At 39.2% G+C, this 25,570-nt stretch overlaps 1 protein-coding gene across 2 annotated transcripts; it reads right to left on the minus strand.

Annotated features, from left to right (window-relative positions):
• Nucleotides 1–250: 250 nt before the first annotated feature.
• On the minus strand, nucleotides 251–24,682 carry LOC149314275 (inner centromere protein-like). 2 transcript variants are annotated; one of them, XM_089523421.1, is made up of 17 exons: nucleotides 24,387–24,682; nucleotides 23,305–23,418; nucleotides 20,036–20,628; nucleotides 17,747–17,795; nucleotides 16,003–16,036; nucleotides 12,142–12,256; nucleotides 11,282–11,375; nucleotides 10,361–10,463; nucleotides 10,132–10,251; nucleotides 8,565–8,674; nucleotides 8,263–8,383; nucleotides 7,555–7,650; nucleotides 6,601–6,698; nucleotides 6,230–6,311; nucleotides 5,201–5,299; nucleotides 2,438–2,597; nucleotides 251–545 (listed from the first exon to the last, which is right to left on the minus strand). In XM_089523421.1, the coding sequence occupies exons 1-17, from the start codon at nucleotides 24,521–24,523 to the stop codon at nucleotides 331–333; spliced, it is 2,340 nt and encodes a 779-aa protein (XP_089379547.1). In that variant the 5' UTR covers nucleotides 24,524–24,682; the 3' UTR covers nucleotides 251–330. The 2 variants fall into 2 exon arrangements, with proteins under 2 accessions (XP_089379547.1, XP_089379546.1); XM_089523420.1 differs by having other exon boundaries at nucleotides 7,552–7,650.
• Between the last annotated feature and the right edge of the window lie 888 nt (nucleotides 24,683–25,570).

Consider the following 25,570-nt stretch of genomic DNA (forward strand, 5'->3'; position numbering starts at 1 on the left):
TTAGGAAAAGTGTGTGTCACTTGAGTGAAGCATGCAAAGAATCTGTCAGTACCAAATACTAGAACTTCTGTTCTACAATGCTGTAGTCTACAACATCCACTTCTAGTAACTGTTTACATTATCCATAAAATTATAATTTGGAAGATTCAGTAAACATCTTAGGCTGATAGATATGAAGCAAAATTGTCTTTGCTATGTTCTTCTGGAAAGTCAGGACAATTTCAATATTTAAATCTTTATTACAGGATATATAAAATATTAAAATGATTTACAGATGCATCTGACAAAGATATGATATACAAAAATGCTGACAAGCAATCCTATACAGCCTCAGTACTTTTTCAAGCTATTGGATGTACGCAGTGCTGGTTTGGTACCAGGAAGAGGTGGGGACTGCCAGACAGCTGAACTCGTGCGCTTGAAATACCTTGGCTTACTTTTGTAGAAAATATCCTCTAGCTTAGGGCTCAATATTAGTCCAAATAACCTGGTGATGTCTGGAGGATTGTAGTATTGGTATGTGACAGCTTCGTTAAGCTGAAGCCCTGAGGAAACAACAGTTATCACATGAATCAGCCTTCAAGCAGCAACATGTCTCTACTTGAGGCATTTCTAAGAAGGAGAGAATGTAAATCCCCATCTATGATGGACTACAGTTAGAGATTAATTCAGCTGTAATATCTAACAAAGGGGTGGGCAGATTTGTGTACTCTACTTCAGCTTTTACAAAACACCAAGTTCAATCAATTGAAGCCTGGCACCAAAAACTTAGCATTTGTTAATTCTGAGCACCAAAATTTGTTCTGAGTACTACCAAGTAATTCTACACAAACATCTATTCCTGATTAAATCAAGCTTTCCTTTTTTTCCCCAGCAGTGTAATTTAGGGCATCCTTTTGTTGCTGCTATTGTTAAACAACTGGAAATCAGAAGCCCTTTCTGATCTTCAAATAATCTGGGGCTCTCCCAGAAGATACAGATCTATTTTCCACCCATTCTTGCTTCTGATGTAATAGATCAAAATATGGCACTATCTACAATATTTCAGGCATAATAAGCAAAATCCCATCAAAGGATATTCTCTCAGCTACCGCCACCATCAGAATGAGCAGAGAGAAATTAGATGGGAAAAGAAGGGCTGTACCAGTGCTTTTCCCCCTCTAATTTCCTTTTCTGCTTCTGTTTTGTCTTTTAAACTGTAAGCCTGCAGACAGGGACTATGCTGTTTTAACAGATTTTACATAAACACAGGAGTCCTTTGGGTAGTAGAGAGGGATAAAAGTACTTTAATTTTTTAAAAGTGGTTTCCATCTTACAAGCATTTCCCCTCTATAAATATTTATTAATCTAAAATTACAGTTTCTGAAATTAAAGGAAATTTTCTGCCAGATGTCCTATAGAGGGCACTGTAGGACTGTACAGATATGGATGCTCCAGGTTTCAGCCTAAACATTTGTCTCTCCTCTACCCTCTAGTTCACCTTCCTTCCTTCCTTCTCTTTGGCATAAACCACTTTGATTGTGATTTCCTGCATGGCAGGGGGTTGGACTGGATGGCCCTTGTGGTCTCTTCCAACTCTATGATTCTATGATTCTAAACATGCCACTGGCACTGCTTTTGCTTGCAACACTCTATAAAACTGTATCAAGCTATAAACACAAAAGGAGTAGCAAGGCCCTTTGGTGATTTTCTCTTTCTGTAAAGAGCAATGAGGCATGAACTGTTCTATAAGATTTCAGCTGTAGTACCATTATACAGTACCAGAACCACTATATGTACTAATGCAGTACAAGTACCAAGAAATTGCAGGTTAATGTACTAGGGCCAGAGCCATCAAAAGCAAAGAGCCTGTTACAGACAGCCAAAATAAAGCTGCTTTGAGTCACAGTGGAGGTATGGTGTTTCAATGATGCATGCGTCCTAAGAGTCCAGAAGCCACACCAAAGCCACGCTCCAGCTGGAGCCTGGCTTTGGTGTGACTTCTGGACTCTTAGGATGCATGCATCATTGAAACACCATACCTCCACTGTGACTCAAAGCAGCTTTATTTTGGCTGTCTGTAACAGGCCTGAGAGGACTATTCAGAATCTCAAGCCAGTCCCCCAGTTTCAGTGCTAACTATTTACTATGTGAAATGTGTGTGAATTGTGAGCCTTTGGCACTTCACACCCATGGAAACTTTCTCCAGTTAAAGAAACAACAACAATATTTTTTGTAAAAACAATGGAGGGGGAGGTGCAGTTTCACAGTAAACAATGTTTAGGGAGGCTCCTAATTCCAAAACATCCAAAACTCCAAGCAATGGTCAGAAATGACTAAACATCATCTCTTGTTTCGAACCAATGGCATAATTCATGCTGGTTTGGGAGGACAGAAAAATGGCTTTTGATCTTCCACGTATGTGACCCCTGCACACACTTTAAAGAATCACACATACCACTGGCCCACATGGGAATAGGTTTGCGGGGCTCATTTTCATCATCAGTAGAGTCATCACTGTTCAGATCCATGCCATAGTCATTTGGATTGATTGTGAGGGATGCCATATCTTTCACCTCTTGGGGCTTTACTTTGTTGGAGTTGCCAATAGGAGATTTCTGAAAGACAATGCAGAATTAGTGGTGTAAGTGCAGCAGTTTGTCAGAAAGGGATATTTGGCATCACAGCTTGCGTTTTAAACTGTAAAAAACTTCTTTCACTTTAATTTACTGTTGTTGATAGGCATTGATCTGCACCTTTTTAATATATCTAAATGATAACCTCTGATCTGCACCTTGATATCAAAAGTGCATCTTGACCTGAGTAGCTGTATGGCCCTAGCATGGGATCTAAATAACAGGTTCCCACTGAAACAAGGGGAAGTCATGGGTTTTGATATGTAAACAAATTTCCTTTCCCAACTCTGAAGATGGGTGAGATCATGGGAGGAGCTGCCTCAAAGATGCTATCAGGCAGAAGCCTTAAGGAAGTGTTTCTCTTGTGATTGAGAGGGAGCCATTTGAATCAAAGGAATGGCATTTGCATGGCCAGTTGGGTCCCTACTCTGGCAGAAACATTTGGTGAGATCAAAACATGGACCTAAGATGTGAAATACACTTCAAACAGTTTCCTTTGATTGCCCTTTGTCTAGAGACCCTGTTAAACCCTTAAAAGGTCTCCTAAATTTAGGGATGAGCTGCTACCAGCCACTCCGGACTGCTGCCAGCCACTCTCAGCTGCTTGCCTCACCCAGGTCAGTCACCGGCCTGTCTCAGGTCATTTGCAGCCAACATCTATGTCCGTTTGAAGTCAGAGTCCTCTGACTTGGTCTGCTAAGCCTTAAATATTAAGCAGACTTACAAACCCTCACACAAATTGGACTTCCCAAGATAGAACCTCTACATCAGGTGCGTATTTCCATGAGAAAAACCTAATATCTATCCCACATCTACGTTATTTCCTGAGTCTTGTATGAATGCATGTGCGTATGTGCCTGTGTGTTTGAATCCCTGTTTCCAATAAAAGAGACATTGATTGTACTTAGAGCCTCTGCTTCATTTCTGGATTTCTAGTTCCTGGTATACAGATCGAAGGACCGATCCTTGAGGTGTACTAACAGGCCTCCTCTTGTGACCTTGAGCTAATTAAATTCCCCATTGATAATTTGGTCACTGTTCACTGTTACATTGTACAAGCACTACAAAGGAACACTGTGATAATGTACTTAAGTATCAGTACTAACTACAGGAAGTTTGCAATCCCAATATCAGAAATGTCTGTATAGAAAAGAGGTGCTCAAGTAAGCCCAAATTATACAGAGACAATATAGAAAATATATAGGATAGCTCTATCAGAATCCAAAAGAACACACCATTCAAGTCTCTGAAATCAAAGTGAAGAAGTCAAAGTTAATAAGAGACAGCTTGCTTATCCAAATACTGTTTAGGAGAGTTTAATTCAAGATTGATTGACCATATAAAACACTATGGCCTACATCCAATGTCATGGTAGTAGTTATCCATTAGTGTGACCAAGCTTTTTCTTGCATTATCCTGCAGTAGCTTTCTATGCTGCCCAAAAACTGGATCTAAAAGGCTTCCCCAGACCCCCAGAATTGGTTTGGGTGTCCACATTGGGGGAAGCTGCAAAAACAAGTGGAAATTAACCTTTTCCAGTTCTGCTAATAAAACCAGTTCTATCAACACCACCAGTTCACTAGATCCTGGTCTATATTAGTTTTGTCCTTGTTCCAACATGCTGCCTCTGTAAAATATTGAAGACATTGTCTTTAGAGACTATATATAGCATTGGCCTGTTCATACTCTAGCTCACAACTTAACTCACTGACACCACTTAAGATCTTTCTAGAACAATGCTGAACTGCATCCTTGATGGCTAATAGTAAATCAATCCTTTTCCTACAAGTGACCAAGTACATACTTCTGTCTTATACTGACTGCCCAAAGAAATCCACTGGGTTTTTTAAAGGTACTGACAGTTTTATTGTTAGAATGATGGAGATGCTCTCATCAACAAAACCCTCAGCATCTTCCTTTAACATAAGTTATTGATTTCATCATATTCACTCCTCATATTCTTATGCCCTCTTGTGGTCATTTGTGAGGACTGCAAGACCTTTGGAAATTGTTTTCAACAAGGGTAGGCAGACTGCAGGCTTCTGGAATCAACCGTTTCCCTCTGTGAGGAAATATATAGTATGTACTTTCAAAACATGATTAGTGTGGTATTTGGATCACTAAACATACTTAAGAAACCTACTTCAGCAACTGCCAGAGAAAGGCAAGAATGTCTTAAAATAAAGCAAAATGATGAAAATCTGATTGGTAGAATTCATTATCAATCAGTATAATGAGTACTAAGCTGCTCTTGAACTTCATTAATTCCAGTGAATGACCATGACATTCTGAGAAAATAAGATAGTGTGCCAGAAATTCCTATACAACAGCCAAAAACAGTGTCAAATCCCAGAATATTAGAAGGTGCCAGCCCATCTTCATATCACAGGAGCAGAAACAGCAAAAAAACACTTGAGTGTCGAAGTGATGTATGCTTTTAATTTTAGATACTGAAAAGTATCCCTATTCAGTAGGCAACTACAGCCACAGCTGCTTTTCTGTTCACAGCCTACCTAACTACAAGCCTAAATCATTAGTTGTGATTTCATCTTTCTAAAGACCACCACGAAACACCTACTACTCACCTGAGCAGTTATACTCAGCCATTTATAGGCAGCAGGAACTGCTTCCAAATGTGTGGTTTTCTTTTCCTGATGTGCTACTGGGGTAGGATTCTGTTCCTCCTGTAAAAATGACCAGATTTACCATCTTGTGCTGCTGTTTTATACAAAAGCCTTTTCATTCAAAGGGAATAGTTTCGGTTTTTTTTAGAGATAAAGGGGTTGTTCAGAACCACTTTTTAGAAATCAATTGAGGGGTTCCACTGATGAGTCCTGAAACTGATTTGCTACCCAGTTGAACACCTAGAAACAGAAACACCTTAAGCCTATACCCTAACATTATTGCTGTATGATTGCTGAAAAGACATATAATCACAGCTTTTTTCCTGGCGGCTTTTCCTTTATTCCTTGTAGGAGAAAAAACGATCTTGTGGAGAGAAAGGCAAGCCAGCTCCAACAGGCCTGCCTGATAAGAAGATGAGTCCTCCCTCCATCCACCATCTTCAGGGAGAGAAAAGCAAGCCAGCTCCAACAGGGCTCCAAGGGAGAGCAGATCTGCTGGACTTTTCCCCTTCCCTACTACCATTCCCTACTCTTTTTGTGTTTTGTCTTTTTAGATTGTAAGCCTGAGGGCAGGGAAATGTCTAATTAACAAATTATAAGCCGCTTTAATAGCCTTGGCTGAAGAGGGGGGTATAAATATTAATAATAGTTGTTGTTGTTGTTGTTATTATTATTATTATTATTACTACAATTTAGAATTCTCATTCTGTAATCTCAGAATTCCCTTGAATAATATATAATGCACAACAGGATACAACCTTGTAGTATGAAGTAGTGTACACACTTTGGTTTGTTATGGTGGGGAGATTATCACATGGGCAAGCATGCATCATAATAAATCCCACCCATACACATCCATTCATTTCCTCTCAAGAATATAGAGAATAAATTGAGCCTTGCATATCGAAAATAAACCTAATCCAGTTAGAATGATTTGTTTGCCTATTTGCCAGCCATTTTTTTTTTTTTTTTTTTTTATTTTTGCCAAACCTTGAAATTTTCCTCCTCTTCAGTAACTACTGCCAGGTCCAGAGGTTTCACCAGTTTCTCTTTTTCTTCCTGTCCACGATGCCTAAAAAGAAGGGGAAATAGTGGCAAAGGACATATTTGCAGTGCAGTTCTTTGTATCTTCACTTGGAATTGAATCCTACTGGATTCAATGGTGCTTGGTGGAGTGTTTAGAAATGAAGGTTTTTTCCATACCAAGTAGGCCCTCTGAAGAGAATAGATTGAAGAAGCTACAAAATTGGTCAACTAAGTTTGGGAAGCTGCCAGTTTCCACTCACCACAAATTTTCTGGCTCATAACATATTAGTTTTCAATGTCACTCATTCTTATAATTGAAGAAGCAAAGTCCTCACCCTTTTTCCTGTTTCACCTTATTGTGCTCTAGCATTTTCCTAATTTCTCCGACTGTCTTCCATTTTTCTGGCTGCTCTGGAACCTTTGGCTCTTCTTCCTGCAACAAAGATGAAATTAGGGCCCTCCATAGAAAATTTCTGATAATGCTAAGCAAAGTGACAAGGATGTTTACTCCACAGTTTTTAGCTTCGCCTTATGTACAGTCACTATTAGGTTTCCATAACGCAAGTATGATTGCTGCATGTTATATGCTTCCTCCTCTGATTGGTGCATTTTGTAACAGTTGACTTATTTAAAAAAACAAAGCAAGCAAAAACTAACTGTAAACAGATCTTAAACCCTCAGGAGATTATACAAAAAATGTTTTGTTGCAATGATCAGGCTTATTTTTAAAAAAAATCAAATATTTTAGAAGAAAAAAATCAGTTCAGACAATATTCTTTAAATTTCATCCTTAGTGCAATGAAATCAGGACTGGAGCTTGTATGTTTCCTTTATCACTCCTGAACATAGGGAGGCAATGTCTATTCCAAGAGATTCCGTATTTATTGGTCTCTGAAACAGCAGTAACTCTTAGCCACACAACACCAATATGCTTGGTGTACAAAAGGATTCTGGTACATAAAGCCACACATTTTCATCACTTAATGTGAATAATATATTTTGCCGATTTCATACTCTACTTGTTAAACTATTTATGACATGGTATTGTTAACAGGAAGAACAAAGTAATCAGCAGCTTAAATGAAGCTCCTTTTTTCCAGTGTGTCCTGTAGGCTCTGCTACTTCAATCAACAGCAAAAGTAGTTCCAGTGCAATAATGAAACATTCAGAAGTTGGATTTCTATTCATAGAAATAATTTCTATCTCTCACCTCATACATAGAATCATAGAATAGTTCTATTTTATTCTAAGTTCACAGTTTTCCTTGAAATAAATGGAGTACTTACTACCTGCAGCAATTTCTGTTTTCGGGCTTCTGCTTCCCCCATTTTCTTAACTGACTTCTTTTTCCTGTTCTTTTCCTCTGCTGCTTTCTCTTCTCTCACCTGTCCAAAGGACCATTTAAAATTCTCTTTTTTCCTTTTTCCAGACTTCAGTCTAGAAAGGTACATTGCATAAAAATTCTTAGAGTTAATGACCAATAGCAGAGGATGAGAAATAAAAATGAAACTTAATTTTTTAGACTTCATCTCAATTTAACTGAGAGACATGGACTTTGGCAACTCTGCCAAGGGAAGGAGCCATTCTCCCTACGTGCATTTGAAATACAAACCTCAGCACCAAACTTTTTTTTTCATATCGTTGCCATGTTTTTTTCATATCATTGACTTGCTGGATAGTAGCTACCAACTAGGAGGTATGGGGAAGACATTAGCAGACCACATGTATACAAAGGCTGGGATCCAAAGAAACAAGCATATCTGCTTGTATAAGGCAGCCCCACCAAATCCACCACCCCCATATTGCTTCAGTCATTTGTGCCCTATCCTTCAATCATGGTTCTGAAAATTTACAGTTGTTCTGAAATGGTTCTGGGGAGGTGAAGGGGAATCAGGAAAGCTCTCTTGTGTATGTGGAATTCCACTCAATTGTCTTTAGATCAAATTAAAAGATGGAACTATGGAATCTGTGGATAGGTGTATGGGACTATTTTCTACCTTTTCATTCTTCTCCTCCAGTTGAGACAGCTTCTGTCCAATTCTCTTCTTCTTTTCTTCTTCCATCTGCTCTACTCGCTCTCGAGCTTGGAGTGCCTTTTTCAGCCTTTCTTCACGTTTTCTGTAGGATATGCAAAAGCCACTTAGCTTACGTAGCTGGAACATAATTTCAGTGTTATCAAAGTCCTGCCATATTTTCAAATAGGTATCTATTCATCTAGTGCCAATAATACCTGCGCCCACCTACATTATAGTTACAGTAAATCCTTCATAGTAGTTGCAGTCTGGATACAATTACTTACAATTTTATTTCTTCCAATCGCCGTCTCTTTTCTTCCTCCACTTTCTGCTTCCTCTGCTGCTCTGCTTCTTGTTTTTTTCTCAGACTCTCCAGACGCTGTCGCTGTTTTTCCTAAAATATGTAGCATGTGTAGGTTATAATCCATTCCCAAGAGTTAGCATAACATATACTTTCACCAATGTCCATGCCAAGAGTTAAAAAGGAGACCAGGTGGTGTGGTAGTATCCACATGAAACATCCCAGAAAGGGTCTACATGTATTGTTCAGGTCATATGTTTAGAAACCATTCACCATACAAGTTCCGCAACCCAAAGAAAAAGAAAAGATACTTACAACAAAATCTCCCTTTGTTGGATGAATATGAAAAAGAAATATGAGTTTATTCAGTTTAGAGAAATCTACTTGCTGGCTAACTAACAGATACTTAAAAACAGCTTTTTGCCTTGGTGAAGCAACAAACAGTGGTAAGATATAACAGGACCCAGATAAATGGCCTCTTTACCTCAGCAATAGTAACTTAAGGAAGTAGTAGGGTGAAGAAAAACCTCTAATTACTGTCTTATGATGTTCAAGATCCCATGTTCAATGGACAGGATATTCTTCAGTATTAAATTTTTGAACTTCACTTCACCTCATTAAAGGGACTTTAGTTCTGTTTCAGACAAGAATTGAGTGTGAACAAGGTAAGAACTTTTTGCTGGCTCACTCTGGCCTCTGTCTTCCACCTTTTGTTTCCAACAGCTGCAAGACTGACAGATCAGACCACATATACAGGAGAAGGAAACTGGTCTTGCTGCTTGGCACCAAATTGCCATTTTACAGTATTAATCTTGATCTCATAAACCAAGTAAAATAAAATAAGCCTATAAAGCTACTTTCCATTGAGAAAGACAGACCATTAGTCTGGTGCTACTTTAACTTGCAGTACTCCAGTATCTCATACAGAGATCTTAGTCCTCTTATAGTAACTCTTAATTTGAGCAACTTCCAAGATACACACAAAGGGATTGTGAATACAAAACAGTCAGGACTGTGCAACTCAAGGTTACACATTTGTCACTGCCCAACAGGATTCCAGCTATTTTTAAAAAAAATATCAGAGAGGATGTTCATATTAAAAGGGTCTCATGTAGAATGACCAAGAGTTAAGTACTCCTGACTTTTTTTTGCATTCACAATCCTTACATTGTCCCTAATTTAGGTGATACATAGGGACCACGAATGTGCCCCAATTCCTACTTATGGGCAGCAGATGCTGTGCTCAATGGGGTGGTGGACCTGGCTGATGGTCCCATCCCCTTTGTTTGAGTGAGCTCTAGTATGAAGAGGAATTGCAGTGGGGGTCCTGGTTTTGCCTGTCGCACCAGAGATCACTCAAAAGAGGGGCAGGACTCTCAGCTGCTTCCTATTGAAAAGGGAACAGACCCCTTTCAATTGTAGCAGCTGCTGCCCAGTAAGCAAGGACTTAGGGGATCAGGTTGGGAGTTACTGTGCATCACAGAACTTAGGCATTCATGACTTAACAATACAATTCCAGACATATTTCCTAAATGGAGAGAAGTCCTTACCTTGGTGGCAGGTCTGATGGGTGTGCTGTGTTTGACACTATTCTTTCCTGGTGACCCTGAGGGTTTGAGTAGATTATTTTTCTGCATGGACTGAAAGAAGTTTTTGATTGGTCGCATGATCTATCAAAAGAGTATGAATGTTTTTAGTGCACTGTCAGTGATGGGAAAGAAAAGATGACTTTTTTTGTCCTTGATATTTTAGCCTTTATTTGCCAGAAGAGAACAATACCTTGTTTGCAGGAGATGATGCAGTTTTGTGACTAGAAAATTTTTCATCTTGTATGCTTTGGACAGGAGGTTGATCATCAAGTTTGTGCTTGTAACTTTGTTTCCTTAGAACAAGCAAGATATGTATATAGTGAATCCAGTTACATAAAATCTGCTGCCTCAGATCTTAAGTTTCTAGAAACTTAAGAAATCTTAAGAAATCAAGATGTCCCATAATTTTTCCAATCATGCACTCAAAGACAAAGAGGAAAAAATGCAACTCTCAGGGGTGATATATACATTGCGCCTACACGATACATGGCTTTAATCTTACGCTAAAGCCGCGCCATAATAAAATGAATGGTGTGTATGCCCATGGCATGCGCGCTGTGCTGCGCCGCGAGCACAAGCCCTATTGTATTCAATGGGGCTCAAGCATACATGTTTTCTGCCTCATGGTGTGTGTGTGTGTGTCCGGAACGGATACTCGCATAAAGTAAGGGCCCACTATATATCTCATACAGTTGGCCCTCCTTATCCACTGATTTTTTATCCACAGATTCAAGCATCCATGGCTTGAAAATATTCAAAAAAAGTATAAATTCTAAATAGCAAACCTTGATTTGACATTGTACAGTGCACCCACACCAAACACGGGATTGACATCTGCGGTTTGAGTTTCTGCGAATGGCAAGCCCTGGATCTCTCAATGGGCATGCATGCATGTGGTGATGGAAGCAGGAGCGCACATCCACTGAGAAGAACGGGATTTCAGGTCCCATGTATTTTACTATCCGTGGAGGGACCCAGAATGGATTCCCCCATGGATAGCAAGGGCACACTGTATTCAGATGTGGATTAAATCACAGCTAGGAGGAAAAAAGTTAAAAAAAACCCCACCCTCCTTTAGATTATCCAATCCCAAGAAATAAAGAAAGCATACTGGCTGTTTTGCAGTTGCGTATGGATACAGTTGTTGTGGGCTGAATCTTCAGATCCACTGACCTGGAAGTCCATAACTTCAGTTTCAAGTTTCTCTGCAGAAAAGAGAGTTAGTTCCATCAGGAGTATTTGCTGCAACAAATCTTGCAGGATCATAACAAGCTACTAATTGGTACCAGCTATGCTTAAACGAAACTTACACCAGAGGCCCAGCCTGTATTCCAAGCAGTGCCAACACAGGTTGAGAAACTACATAAAGATTTTGGAAACTTCTTTCCAGTATAATGGAAAATTTTTAGGATTTTTATTGCCAGCAATTTAATTCACATGAGTAATAAACAAAGAGGTACTTACATTTCTTCAAAATTGTAGAACATCAACCATATCAATAACATTTTTAAAGAAAATACAATGGTACTGATTCATAGCAATATTATAGAGTAGAGACAATTACAAATTTGTTATGCTTTATGAAGCTTTTGCTGCAACTATGTAAATTTGGGGCCATTCAGACTACCTTTTACCCTGGATCAGAACCCGGATTAAGCACAGGAAATTCATATTGGCCCCGTATCTTTTGAGAAAAACCAGGTCCGGCAAATATGAACTTGTTCCCAATCATGATCAGGTCAAGTTCAGGGGAGGGCGGAGGGCAGAACATTTAAACCGATACCTGCAAATGTGAACTCTCCACAAAGAGCTGCAATGGTGTTCAGGGTTAAATTACCCCAATTAAGGTAAATTATAGTGGGCACTTGCTTCTGGAGAGATTTGGGAGTGGGGGGACCCGGATCTGCCCAGTTCCATCCAGGGTAAATGGGCCAGTGGGAATGGGGCCAAAATTTGCCTTCAGTTACTTACCTTTATTGCACACTTCTTGCTGCATATCATGTTTAGGTGAACTCTGCACAACACAACTAGCAATTGGACTAGGAGTATCCAAAGAACAAGGCATTTTTTGTAGAGTGTTTGGAGTCTAAAGAAAAACAACATTTTAGCTCACTAATGGTGGTCCTTTCAAATATTTGAGTCAAATAAATCATAAAAGATTTACTGGCAAGTATCTTAACATTTTTGGTACATGCCTATCTTTTATTAGTGACTGGAAGATGGAAAACAGCTCCTTCTAAAAGCTTACTAGAAAAACTTCAAAAGCTAAAATATTCATAGCCACAAGTACTTTGTTGTTTATAGCCTTCCCCCCCTGAAAGTCCCTCCTCTTATCAATTTCCCATTTATGGATTCTTATACTATGATGACTGCAAGGCTTCAAGCTGGTAATTGAATAGAAAATTTAGAAATAAATAAAAGTGTTAATGCCCACCTATAGAAAAATGCAAGAAATAAAAAAAATTATTTGGTAAGTAACTATATGAAATGGTTTTGCTTATAAATTTTTCATTTGTAATACCTGATCCCGGTCATGAGTACTAGGGGCCATTCAGACTACCATTTAACCTGGTTCCGGATTCGAAATTTGCACGTGAAGTTCATATTGGGCCTGATTCTGTCACAATCCATGTCGAGGCTTGCACAAGGAAATGCCCCTTACCCCGGGGTATCCAAAATCGGGCTAAAATCCGTCTTTTCCTAAAAGACCCGGGTTCTGCGAAATATGAACTTGCCCTTGATCATGTTCGGGGCAAATTAAGGGAGGGATTAGGGTTGGAGGGCGGGCAGAGGTCAGAGCATTCCCTCCCCTCATCTGAGGGGAGGGGGAGGAAGAGGAGGAGGAGGAAAGAGCCGAAGGACTGGAGGCTGAGAGGAGGCAAAAGGGGAAATCAGTGTGACTTTTGGGCTGCAAAGGACTGTAAGAGGGAGGGGGAGTGGAGAATGTGATGATGGAGGAGGAGGAGGAGGAAGAGGTAGAAGAAGCCGTGGGAAGAAGGGAGCCATGGAGAGCATCCTATAATGGAGCAGGAGGAGGAAGATGAAGGAGCCAAGGCAGAGGGAAGTGAGGGTCGGAAGGAAGGAGGAGGATTGCCCAGGGAAATAGGGCTGTGGGGCCAAGCTGGGGGATGTAGGGAAATGGATGCAGCAGAAGCAGCCTCTTTTGACAATTTATGCGCATGATTTTTTGGGTGCTTGCTTGTTCTACTTTCATTTCTTCTTGCTCCTGGATTATTATTATTATTATTATTATTATTAGTGTTATATGCGGATGCTACAGTCAGAATGCCTGCACTGTATTTCCCTTTTATTCCCAATTGATTCCATGGGTCAGTTGGAACTGACAGGTCACTCTCTCTCAGCCTCAGTGGAAGGCAATGGCAAAGTGTAAGCAGGAGGAAAGGGGTCAGGTCAGGTCAGGTCAAAGGCAGGGCACAAACGGAGCTCCCATCAGGCACCTTCCCCCCACTTTTTAAATTATTTTTGGCAAAAAATGTGCATGTTCTTGGCAATAGATAGATAGATAGATAGATAGATAGATAGATGGTGAGCAGGAGCAAGGGTCATTTCAGGGCAGGTGGGGGGGGCGAGCAAGACAAGGCTCTCCTATCCATCAGGGACCTTTTCCCTTTGATGTGTATTTTTTTAATTATTTTTCTCTGTCTATGCACCTTCCTTTGGAATGACTGCTGGATTGCGAATGAATGTTACAAATCGAATGTAATGTTGCAACTTAGCAAATTGATACAGCTTTTGCTAGGGGAGCCTATTATTTCCTTTGGAATGACTGCTGGATGAATGTTACCAATCGAATGTAATGCTTCTCTTTCCATTTATGTAAATTGACAAATTGATACAGCTTTTGCTAGGATTCAGGGGTAGCCTAGGGAGAGCAAAAAAAAAAATGCATCCTTTTCTGGCATTCCGAGGTGAGGAATTAATATTATTGATATTATTATTACCTATGTATGAGGCATTCTGGGGTGGCTAGGAGTGGGGGATACTGGATGCATTAGCTTGCATTTTGGGGTTGAAAATGGGGCCAAGGGCAGATCATAACCTACAGCACTGACCCAAATGCCCACAACACACACACACCCACACCCACACCAGAGGTTTTTTAATTTGACAAGTGGTGCCTGGTCCTTTAAAAAAAGGAGGGGTGGAGAGCACACTTCTGATGCCCCAATGAGTGCTGGAAACATCACCTATGACCATCGCAGAACTAACTTTGATTGACAGCCAGGCACCTTCACCTTAAACCCGAATTCTCCAAGAGGGCATTCGTGTTAAAATGCCCCTGATTGGTAGTCAGCACTTGCTTCCGGAGAGATTCGGGAGGGGGCCCCTAGAATTTGCTCAGTTCCTTCTGGAGCAATGCCACCAGTGTGAATGAGCCCCTAGAATAAGCTCATTGTTTTTGAAGAGAAAAGAAGTGTAGCAAACAGCTTTTTTCCTACTTCCAAGAAAGGAGCAGTACTGCACCCACTGGGGTAACCCCACCAAACCAATTTATACATGAGTGTCAGAACCAGATTATATAATCAGAAGATTAAATAAAGTTTTTCTTACATTGAGCTATTGCTAGAGGTAATGATGATGGCAATGGTGAGAGATATTGGATGGCCTTATGCAGTCAGAACTCATTGTCAAACACTTTTCATATTTAATTAGGGTGGGCAAAGTGTGCTTCCCCAAAACTCCTTTTTGAAACCACTCAGAGAAAAAGGATACATGAAAAGCCAGATGCGCTACCAGAAATTAGTACAATCCTCCCTCCGTTCTCACAGTCGTCGGACTCACATCCTTCACTTATGCACAAGGGACGAATAGAGGGGGAATGAATGGGGTGGCGCACCCCCTGCACCCCCACACCTATATTCAAGCCAATGGGGCTTGAATATAAGCGAAACTCTGTTTTCGCTAGAGAGTGCAGAACGGATCCCCGCGAAAAAGGAGGCACAACTATAGTGTGATTTACTAACAGAATTCAGCAGCAAACCACTAAATTCACTAACAAACTGCAGTTGTCCAAACTAATCAATTCACTGTTGAGCAGAAATCTTGGAATAAAAGCAAGATAAAATGATACAAATTTGTATTTCTTTCCTACCACATTGATAATTACTACAGTCTCAACCCCTGCTTCAGATGGACACTGAGAATTTTGTTGCACTGTGACAGATGGTTCATCTTTACAGTCATAAACCCTTGCAAGGAGATAATTTTGCAAGACTCATCTAATTAAAAAGACACAAACAGGCAGAAAATTTAGATGTTGAACAGAAAACACTTTCTCAAGATCAGACCCAAAGTTTGTTGAGAAGAAAAGTTGAACCTAGAAACTTTAAATCTTTTTCTTCTTCTCTACCCAGCTGATCCTATGCAGTTAGAGGTGTCCAATTGGTTTGGACATATATGCACCTGAGCTGCATGCCTTTTTCTTCATATTATCACTAGCAGTTTTGACATGATTGCAACAGTAATCCCAAATGACAAATTCTTACAAGCTGATTGGGAATTTAGGTCCAAAACACACTGCAGAAATAATCTAGTTTGAGACCACCTTAACTGCCCTGACTCAATGCTAGAGAATTCTGGGAACTGTAGCTTTATGAAACATTTAGCTTTCTCTGTCAGAAAGCTCTGGTGCCACAATAAACTACAATTCCCAGGATTCCCTAGCACTGAGACAAGGCAGTTAAAGCAATCGCAGGATGGATTATTTCTGCAGTTTGTTTTGGACCTTAGTGACCAAAATTAAATAGCTGTAAGAAAGGCAGTAAGAAATTCACCAAGTGTAACCCAGCAGAAAACTCACCAAGACCTTACCTCACCAGATTCAGCATTCTGTGTCAGTAAAGGCCTGAAGAGAGGCATTTTGATAAAATGTTAATCATCTCAGACTATGGCTGTCTGACTGATTAATCTTTAGGAAATTTCAAAAGAGCAGTTGATAAACCACTCAAACAAACTGAAGGCAGTACTGCAGCAAAACTCCAATATATCATCCAAATTAGATATATTAGAAGTAGTAACATATGTTTCGGTAAACTTGGTCTAAAACTTATGCTACAACTTCTTTTGCACAGTCAGTTTGAAATGTGTTACAAGATCCCTTTGCAAATTGATATTCCACTAACATGGCTATGTCACAGTATAGCATACAAATACTCTTAGAAGACATTTACATTTAATATCGAGAACAGACTGAGACAGCTCTTTCTGCAAATCTATTAACCTTAAAGTAGCGCAATGTAATAAAAAGCCAATGTGGCGTAGAGGTTTGAATGTTGGACTACAACTCTGGAGAACAGGGTTTGAATCACCAATCGGGCATGGAAAACAACTGCGTGACCTTGGGTAAGCCACACGCGCGCAACCTCAGGTGAAGGCAATGGCAAACCTCTTCTGAAAAAATCTTGACAATAAACCAGTTATAAGGGTCACCACAAGTTGGAAATGACCTGAAGCCACACAACAAGCAGCATAATGTAGAACATGTTATGCACTTATATGAAGTCTTTCCTTTGCGCCAAGGCAGCAGTAGCCAGTTTTTATGGCAAGCGTGCCAGAAATATAATCAAAAGTATTATCAGTTTAGCAAATCTTTCAAAACATGTATATACAAATATTGTAGTGCAAATCTGGCCACTGGGTCAAAACACAATGACCTCATGCATCAATTACAGTTGGCTCTCCTTGAACATGGATTTTTCATCCACAGATTCAAGCATCCATGGCTTGTTAATATTTTTAAAAAGTATAAATTCCAAGAAGCAAACTTTGTTTTTCCATTTTATATAAGGAACACCATTTTACTATGCCACTGTATTTAATGGGACATGAGCATCCATGGATTTTGGAGCTGATTTTAATGAACATCTTAGAAGCTTCAGTGGTGCAAAATGTAGCAGCCTGATCTGGACTGTTAATGACACATAACACTGGTTTTTGAAACAGCTATGCAATTTCCAGTTTCTTTCCAGGCTACCTCCCTGATCTTTCTGCCATCAGGCAAAGAATTGCTTACTTAGGCAGGCTTTAAGCAACCAGCTGGCTGATGAGAAAGGGGATTTTTAATGGACAGTGCTGAACTCTCCTTCTGTTTTCAATTTTTAAAAATTTACCAGTAGTTATTTTAATATTATAATCAGTTTCACTGAATTTTGATCATAATGTGAGCCATAATATCAAATATATTGCTTGAGCAATAAGTAAGTGTTTTTGGATTTTGTTCAATGTAAGTCTCAACACTTTTCTCTCTCAAGCAAAGTGGTTCTGAAAGTTAGTATCATTCTTCAAAAATGCAAATAGTACTGCTTCAATTGACACTTTCTACTAACCCCTCACCAACTTTGACCTTATATGGGAAATTTTTTATATATATGTATTGCATAGGATAATTCTAATGATCTACAATTCAGAATTGAGTTTTTCCAACAAGTTGTGCAATTATACTTTTGTTAGACATTTTAAGCATATTAATAGGTAGTATACAAATAATATAAAACATGACACATGGTTTCTTCCTTCAAAAGTTTTCAAATTCTATGAGTTTCTAGAATTTGCTCACCTATGTTGGCTTGTTTCACCATCCATAAACACTTCAAGGGAACTATGAGCTGAAGAATAAGAAAGGCAAACAATTATATGAACAGACATTTTAAAGGTTAGAACTAATGTACTGAGATGGAGTGCTGCTCCAAACTGCACGTAGAATTCTCACCTCTTCAATGCAGAATTTTCACCTGGGGAGACTACATTTTCTTGCTCCATATTAATTAGCTACTGCTGATCGATAGAGGAAAATATACTTCAGTAGGACATACTATTATATGTTGGGTGGAAATGTGCAGAGAGCCACATAAACGTAAAGGTTATTCTTTCAACCTGCTACCTATTCGAGGGTTTGGAATTCCCTCCCATGGGACACTCAGCTGGTCCTCTCTGCTCTCTTTTTGACAGTAGGCAAATACTTTTTTAAGTATGGCTGTTAATTACTTGTGGCAGAAGAGTCTTTTAATGAGATGTGCCATACTTTTATCTTGTTTACTATGGTTTAAACGTGTGTCAAATTGTGTTAAATTAGATTTTTTAATAGGATTGCTTGTTTAATGTCCTCCTACATTTTTAACTGCACTTTGTTTAGTCTATTAAGACCCTATACAATGTGAGGGATATGTTCCACATCTATTCACATATAACAAAAACCATACATAATCAATACTACTACAGTATTTTTACCTGACAGAACACTTCTCTAGGCATTAATAGATTCTACAGCATGAATTCTATGGTCAACATTATTATTATTATTATTATTATTATTATTATTAAATTTGCATATGTATATTGTGTATTGATGGCAACCCTAACTCAGAGGCCAAAAGGTCCGGCTTTCCCCCAGGCTCATAGACGATGCAGGCCAAAACCCCAGGGGCAGGACCTTTCCAGACATGGATCCAGCCTGACCTGGGGTAAAGAGCCTTTGACCCAAGGTAAGATATTCCTGGTTTTGCGCTAAGTTTCTAGGAAACTCTGCAGCAAAACCAGGCTGTTCAGACAGCCCCCCCCCCCCCCCATACTGCTTAGCTTAACAGTCATGGATTCGACTGAGAAGCCCCCTAGTTGTTGTGTCAAACAAGGAAATGGGAAGCCTGGCCATGTGGGTGCAGCCAAGCACCCCACTTCCCTTATCAGACATGGCCACTGAGATGCTTCTCAGTCAGATAGACAGACAGCAAGGTAAGGAGCAGTGTGCAGGCCCATGTTTTCCCAGCCCTTCTGCTCGGGTCCTCAGTGACACACTCATACAAAAGCCATTCCTGCTGCCTCATCAAATCTGTGCTGCAAGAACTGATCCCTCTCCAGAAGTGGGCTCCTCTTGCTTTCATCAAGATTGAGAGGTGAATTGTGCTTGTCACACAATGTAGAAGCAGTTCATTTTATAATGCAGCTAATAAAATTTGCAGTACAGGCTTTCAGTTAAGATCCCACTTCTGAAAAAGTGGGATCACAGTGAAGCTGTTTTATACTGGTTGCAAATAAAGAAATATAGGGTGCAGATAGGTCTACGCATAAAGGTTAAGGTAAAAAGGAGAAAAGGAATAAGATGGTTGGGGAAGTTCTTTTGAAACTAAGTGCTAATGTGTGTGCATACTGTCCCTGTCATTTATACACATAATGAACACTTAGTAAATTTAATATGTCTAGCTTCCCTCCCATTTTTCCATTTGCACATTATGGGTTTTCCAACTGTGTATTTTCTGTTCAAATGTACACTAACACAAACCCTACCCCTGCCACTCAATGGCACATGGTCTGTACAGAAAATGTAAAAGATTTTATATTGCTGTCAAGACAACTGTGAAAATGTGACTGTGGAGTCTGATACTATAAAAAGGAAAATCAGCATTCTCTCCAGGGTAGTTGTTACTTTACAGAAAAGCAGTAAATGGATTGTGTGTATTAGGGATACGTATCATGCAAACATATTGGAGAGTTCTACTTCTTTCCCACACATCAAACATTTGGGTTAAATACTGACACTATTAATAATAATAATAATTAATTTGTTTTATTTATATACCGCTATTCCAAAGATCATAGCGGTGAACAGCAAGTAAGCTAATTAGCAAGTAAGCTAATTTGCCCCCAACAGTCTGGGTACTCATTTTAGCGACCTCGGAAGGATGCAAGCCTGAGTCGAGCTTGGGCCCTTTTGCTGGTCTTGAACTCGCAACCTTGTGGTTTTGAGTGAATGGCTGCAGTACAGGCATTTAACCACTGCGCCACCAGGGCTCGAGTTACATATTGACACAGAACTGCCTTATGAGACATACAATGAATTGTCTTTACTTACAGCTGGCGTGACTACAGGTAGATGAGGTGTCTTGAGCTGATTTCTTTTTGGCCATTGCTCTACTGAGGGATTTCCGAATGGTGCTTTTCCTTTTATTAGTTAGTGAGTACTTCTCCACAAGGGACACCCTCCTGATCTTGTGTACTCTGTTTGGAGGGTGATGTCCTGACTGGGAATTTGCAAGGGTTCCAGGGCTGTCCTTTACTTCCTGGGAAAGCTCTCCTGCTGGCAACAAACTGTTAATCAATCCTTGGGCTGGAATCTCTTCAACTCCACATGAGGGCTTCCCTTTTAAGAATGCTTTGGGAGATGGAGTATTCCTTAATCTGGAGGCATCCCCTTCTTTTTCTGTCTTTTTTGTCATCCTCTCATGCTCTTTCCCTTTTATTTCAGTATTTTTGCCACAATTAGTATAGAGTGCTCTTGCTTCTGGAGATATGTCACACTGTACATCTGATGCTTCTTTAACAGAACTTGTCATACAATGAGATATGGAATCCATTATCCCCATGTCAAAGTTTCCCAATCCCTCTTTGTTTTGAAAGGGTCTTTGAAAAGATGCTGTTTTTATACCACTTCGTCTTTTAGACAGTCTTTTTAAAAATCAGACAAAACAAGAATCAATGTACTTGTAACATTAGAATAATCTCTATACAACACATAATTGTTTCTGGCCACAAGGTGGCACTAGCAACAACAAGTATTAATTGCAGGTATTTCCTGCTTTAATATGTTTCCATTACAACTGAGCATGGCCTCACCAAATTCCTGTATTTTCTCTAGTTGTTAGTCTATTCTTTATTCATAGGGAAATGTACAACTGGCCCTTCAGCTCTGTGAAGGTTCAGTTCCAAGACCCTCCATGGATACAAAAAAGGGCAGATGAGCACGCCTTGCATTATTAAATTGTGGTAACATGAATGCACAACTTCAGTGTGTCTGTGTTCACATCACTGCCATTTAACAATATGTGGTGTGACAATCCTAGGACATTTGAATTTGTGAATCTGAAGGGCCCAGAGTATATCTAAATGTACATTAAGAGTATATTGTGAATAGATGCAGTAAGCAAATTTAGATTGAAATCTTATGCATGCCTGTTTTGAAACAAGCTCCAATGTAAAGTGTGACTTGAGCTATCATGAATAGGATCAATCTACCAGTATCTGTGTTTTAAAGGCATGCCAAAACTGATTTTAAGAAAGTGAGTATCACAGCATCATTATAATTTAATACTGATTCAGTCTTGCAATAGCATGTCATAGCAAAAGTGTAATTTTGTATTTAATTGGAATTTTTTCTGCTCTAAGTTTTGTTTAGATTTGCAGTAAATACATTTGTCTAGAAACTACAGCATGAAAAAGGGAAATGGGCCTCACATAGTCAGGTCAATATGTAACCCTAATTAAATGTAACCTTTGGGGAACAAAAATAAAAGTGATACATGAAAAAAGTACAACAAATCTTGACTTAATTTGTCCTCATTTTTGGTTATTTAATTACAAACATCTACAGTATTTTACTGAAATAATGTGAAGATGCCATTAAAATGTAGAATATACTGTAAGGGCCTTCTATTAAAAAAGAGTTTGTGATACAAGACAAAGGATTTTAGTTGTCAAAACAATCCAATACTTTATGAGAGAATAATAAGAAAAAATAACATCATCCGGGTGAGCCCTGACCAAAACTATATAAAAGCAAATAAAAACATTTTCCCCTCTTTTCTGAGTTCAGCAACATAACCTGATATAACCTGCTACTTTAAAATACCATTTTCCCCTAGTCTAATCCTCTAAATGCATGATTTACTAAATACATTCTCTACTTGTTTAATCAGTACTTAACCCCACCAATGGCTTAGATGTATTAATCAATTTCCAATTAATTGACACATTTGCTATAAACTTTAGCCTGGCTCATTATGCCCTGGGCCAATGAAATTCCACTATAGTCAGGCTTTTTCAATGCAAGCTTACACCAGTATGCCAAGAAACCACGGTATAAAAAAGAGCAAACTTGAATTACTAGCATATTATAGAAGCATATAGAAGCACATACTATTGAAGCGTACAAAACAAAACTTATGTCCCAGCCCCCTCTTTTTTCCTTGTCCTCTATCTAACTGGAATGTTTTTAAAATAGCATCAGTACTGGGAGAATGGTGAAAGAGGACTGGAGAAATGTAGACGTTTGGCATTGGTCTGGAGCAGCATTCTCTGCACTAAACAATGCAATAAAGCTTGAACTGGGAAGGAAGGAGATTCTACTTTATCTGATCATATTGTAGCTGCGTGTACCTGCCTACAACAGGCAAGGTAAACAGCAGTTGCTTCCAGAATCACTTTCTAATCAAGTATGAAAAGCAAATAATAAACTTATTATTAAATGAGAGAAAGGGGGCAGGCTCCTCACCAGCTATTCTGAACATGTATTTAAAAATGCACAGTTTGACCACAAAAATGGAAATCATAAGAAAAGTGGAAGCTAGTAAAAGAAAGAGTCATCCCTGAATGCATTTTAGAAATAGCTTCAGGGTCAGAATGTTTTTGTTTAGTTGGTTGTCTATTTTGTCTACCTGGTTGTTTTGTTTCATAATTCATAGTCTGGTTTTCAATAAAACATTTGCTGGAGGCTATTCCTTTTCTTTCTTGTAGTATAAGAATGTAGCTCTATTGTCAAGAAAACCCTGGTTAGCCTTAAGGTTGCCTTAAGTCAGAAAGGACTTGACACAACGTTAGCTGTATGTGGAATTCAACCCATAGCCCATCTACAGAATTTATACCCCGTTAAAGGCTTGGCAATCCACATAGGCATTACTTGAAATGGAGATTTGCATGGATTAAACAGATACATGGAAGAACACATTTTTTTAGTAAACAGAAGAAAATGTACAAGACTGAATACTTCCTCATGCTCCACAAACAGTTCTATGTACTACAAGTTCTTTGAACAATTAGGGATGCTTCGGCGAGGGAAATGTTCAAGATATAAACTGCTCTTGAATGCTCCCTTGACTAAACAGATGACAGTATGACGTCAATATGACAAAATTAACTACACTCTTGTTGAGTGTCAAGTATAAATAACATGCAACATTCCATAAAACCTAAAAAAACAAAAAGGGATTATTTTTGCTGTATAACAGTGTCAAGGTATATAGCTAAAACAAACATAATTATCAGGAGAAAAATATGATACTGGCAAAAGTTTTCATACAGTATAGCTTTTTCAAAAGTACAAAGCCCAAATAAATAAACAATTTCTACCTTTTTCTAGTTAATTCTTTATTTTCATCCTTAAAAGATGATGATCGCTTCTTCTTTCGATGCTTTCTCTGAGATGGTGTTTTGGGCATCAGTTCAGGCTCAGTAGTGAAATTGCTGTTGCAGAATGAAACAAAACAAAAAAGAACCCCCAAAAATCCCTGAAAAGCTGTAGTTAGCGACTACAGTGAAAAACTATGATGGTGTTTGTTACGGAAGATCAAAACACATAATTATTTATCACAGTGATAGCAACAGAATGTACATGATCAAGTAAAAAACACCCTTCAGTTACAAATAATTGTTTATTTCTGTGGTAAATGCTCAACTCAGGCCAGTAGCATAAGAAATGCATAGTACATAGACAGGTTTGCTTTTCTCCCCAAGATGAACTGTGTTTGGGATGCTATCCTGTGGGACTGAAAAAGCCAATGTGCAAAGCAACTGAAGAGAGAGAAAATTAAGCTCATTTAAAGTGTTGTGTGGGAGGATAGTTCTTTTGGCATAGAGTGCCAAACAAACAAAACGTCAATCTGAGAGCATACTACAGTAAGCCTGAGTTCTCACTAGAAGCCAAAATGCCTAAATTGAGACCACTGTCATGTTGGACACACCATGAGATGATTATGATTTATGACACACTGGGAAAAAGTGATAATCATAGATAAAGTGGACAGCAGAAGGAAAGAGTATGTAGAGATCTTGTAGCACCTTTGAGACTCACTGAAAGAAAGAAATAGGCAACATGAGCATCTGAGAATGTAGACTTAAGTCTACAGAAGCTCATACTGCCAACTTCTTTCCTTCAGTGAGTCTCAAAGGTGCTACAAGATCTCTCTACATACTGGTTCTACAGAGTAACAGGGCTATTTCTTTGAATTCTATCACGTAGGAGGAAAGAGCAAGGAAGGTATACAGACTCAGCCAAGGAAGCCAGTCCTGCAAGAACTGACCAGGGTTGTTGAGGCTGAGGACAGAATGTCTTTCACTCACAGCGCTGCCACAAATCAAAGTTGCCCTGACAGCAATAGAAAACAATGCATTACGAGAATTCAGGGATGATCCTTTTCAAAGACAAGCCCTACCTTTCAAACATCTTCAGGGCTTCCTCCTCAATCTCCCGCAACCACATCAAGCATTTATACTCCGCGTTGTACAGGAATTCTGAGAACTTCTGGTTACAGACATCCAGAAGGTGAGTGGGGCCTCTTGCCTCTGCCATGGCACTGATTAAAACAGGGAGAAAAGTCAGTTGATGGCTGAATTCTACGTCTGGTTCATTATTTATATCCCCTACAAACACTAATACAGCATTTGACCAATATTCTTGCCAAATGTATTGAGATAGTCAACAATTAAAGCTGAAGAAGCAAAGGAGACAATGAACAGACAAGGGAAATAATGACATTGCAATGTAAAAGAAAATCAAAGTGCAACACCTGAAATGGCCTTCCTGCAGAAAGCAAGCAAGATCAAGGTTGCAGCACTAAAGGGGAATGGCCATGATGTTCAAGTGATTTGAGAAGAAGGAGGGGAGGACAATTACTTTTACAGATAGCCAAGTTTAGCTGTCTGTTTGGTTCAGGATAATCAGGTGTCCTAACTGTAAAAGAGGTCAAGGCGCCACAAAATGTAGGGCCTTTGAGAAAAATGGAGGACACATGACCAAATCAAAAGCTAAAAGCACTCATATAAATGTGAATACTTGCTTCTTAATTGTGCTCAAATGGATGACATCCAAGAAAAAGATAGGACATGACCAAACAACAGCTTAAAACACTCATATATTATTCTTAGTCATGGTCCAAATGGAGGACCTTTTGGAATTCCTCCTGGACAGAAGGCCTTGAAAAAGGAGGACCTTTGGCCTCCTGGATTCAGGGTGGCCAGATGTCCTGGCTACAAAAGAGGACAAGGCACCACAAAATAAAAAGCTAAGAGCACTCATACAAATGTGAATTCATGCTTCTTAGTCATGCTCAAAAGGGAGGACATTTCAGAAAAACGTAGGACTGGTCAAAGTGAACATAAAAATGCATTCATGGAAATATAAATGCATGCTCCTTAGTTGTGCTCAAAATGGACGACATCCAAGAGAAAGGTAGGGCATGACCAAACAACAGCTAAAACACACTCATGCGAGGAGGCACCCAAAGTGTAAGCCATCCCAGGAAAAGGTACTCCATGCCAAAACAAAACACTGTTTTGAAATGTAGGGCAGTCCAAAATTCTTTAAACAAAACCAACACTAGCATAACTATAAACCCAT

The sequence above is a fragment of the Sceloporus occidentalis genome, unplaced genomic scaffold (genome assembly GCF_023333645.1).
Source record: "Sceloporus occidentalis isolate IW3139 unplaced genomic scaffold, rSceOcc1.0.p SCAF_4, whole genome shotgun sequence".
Lineage (NCBI taxonomy): Eukaryota > Metazoa > Chordata > Lepidosauria > Squamata > Phrynosomatidae > Sceloporus > Sceloporus occidentalis.

Coding starts and splice junctions, on each gene's coding strand:
- LOC149314275 (XM_089523420.1), bottom strand. CDS start 24,523: ATGGCAGAGGCAAGAGGCCCCACTCACCTTCTGGATGTCTGTAACCAG. Junction 17,796..20,035: donor TACCTGTAGTCACGCCAGCT/GTAAGTAAAGAC, acceptor CTTATTCTTCAG/CTCATAGTTCCCTTGAAGTG. Junction 6,312..6,600: donor AAGGTGAAACAGGAAAAAGG/GTGAGGACTTTG, acceptor CCTTCTTTTTAG/GCATCGTGGACAGGAAGAAA.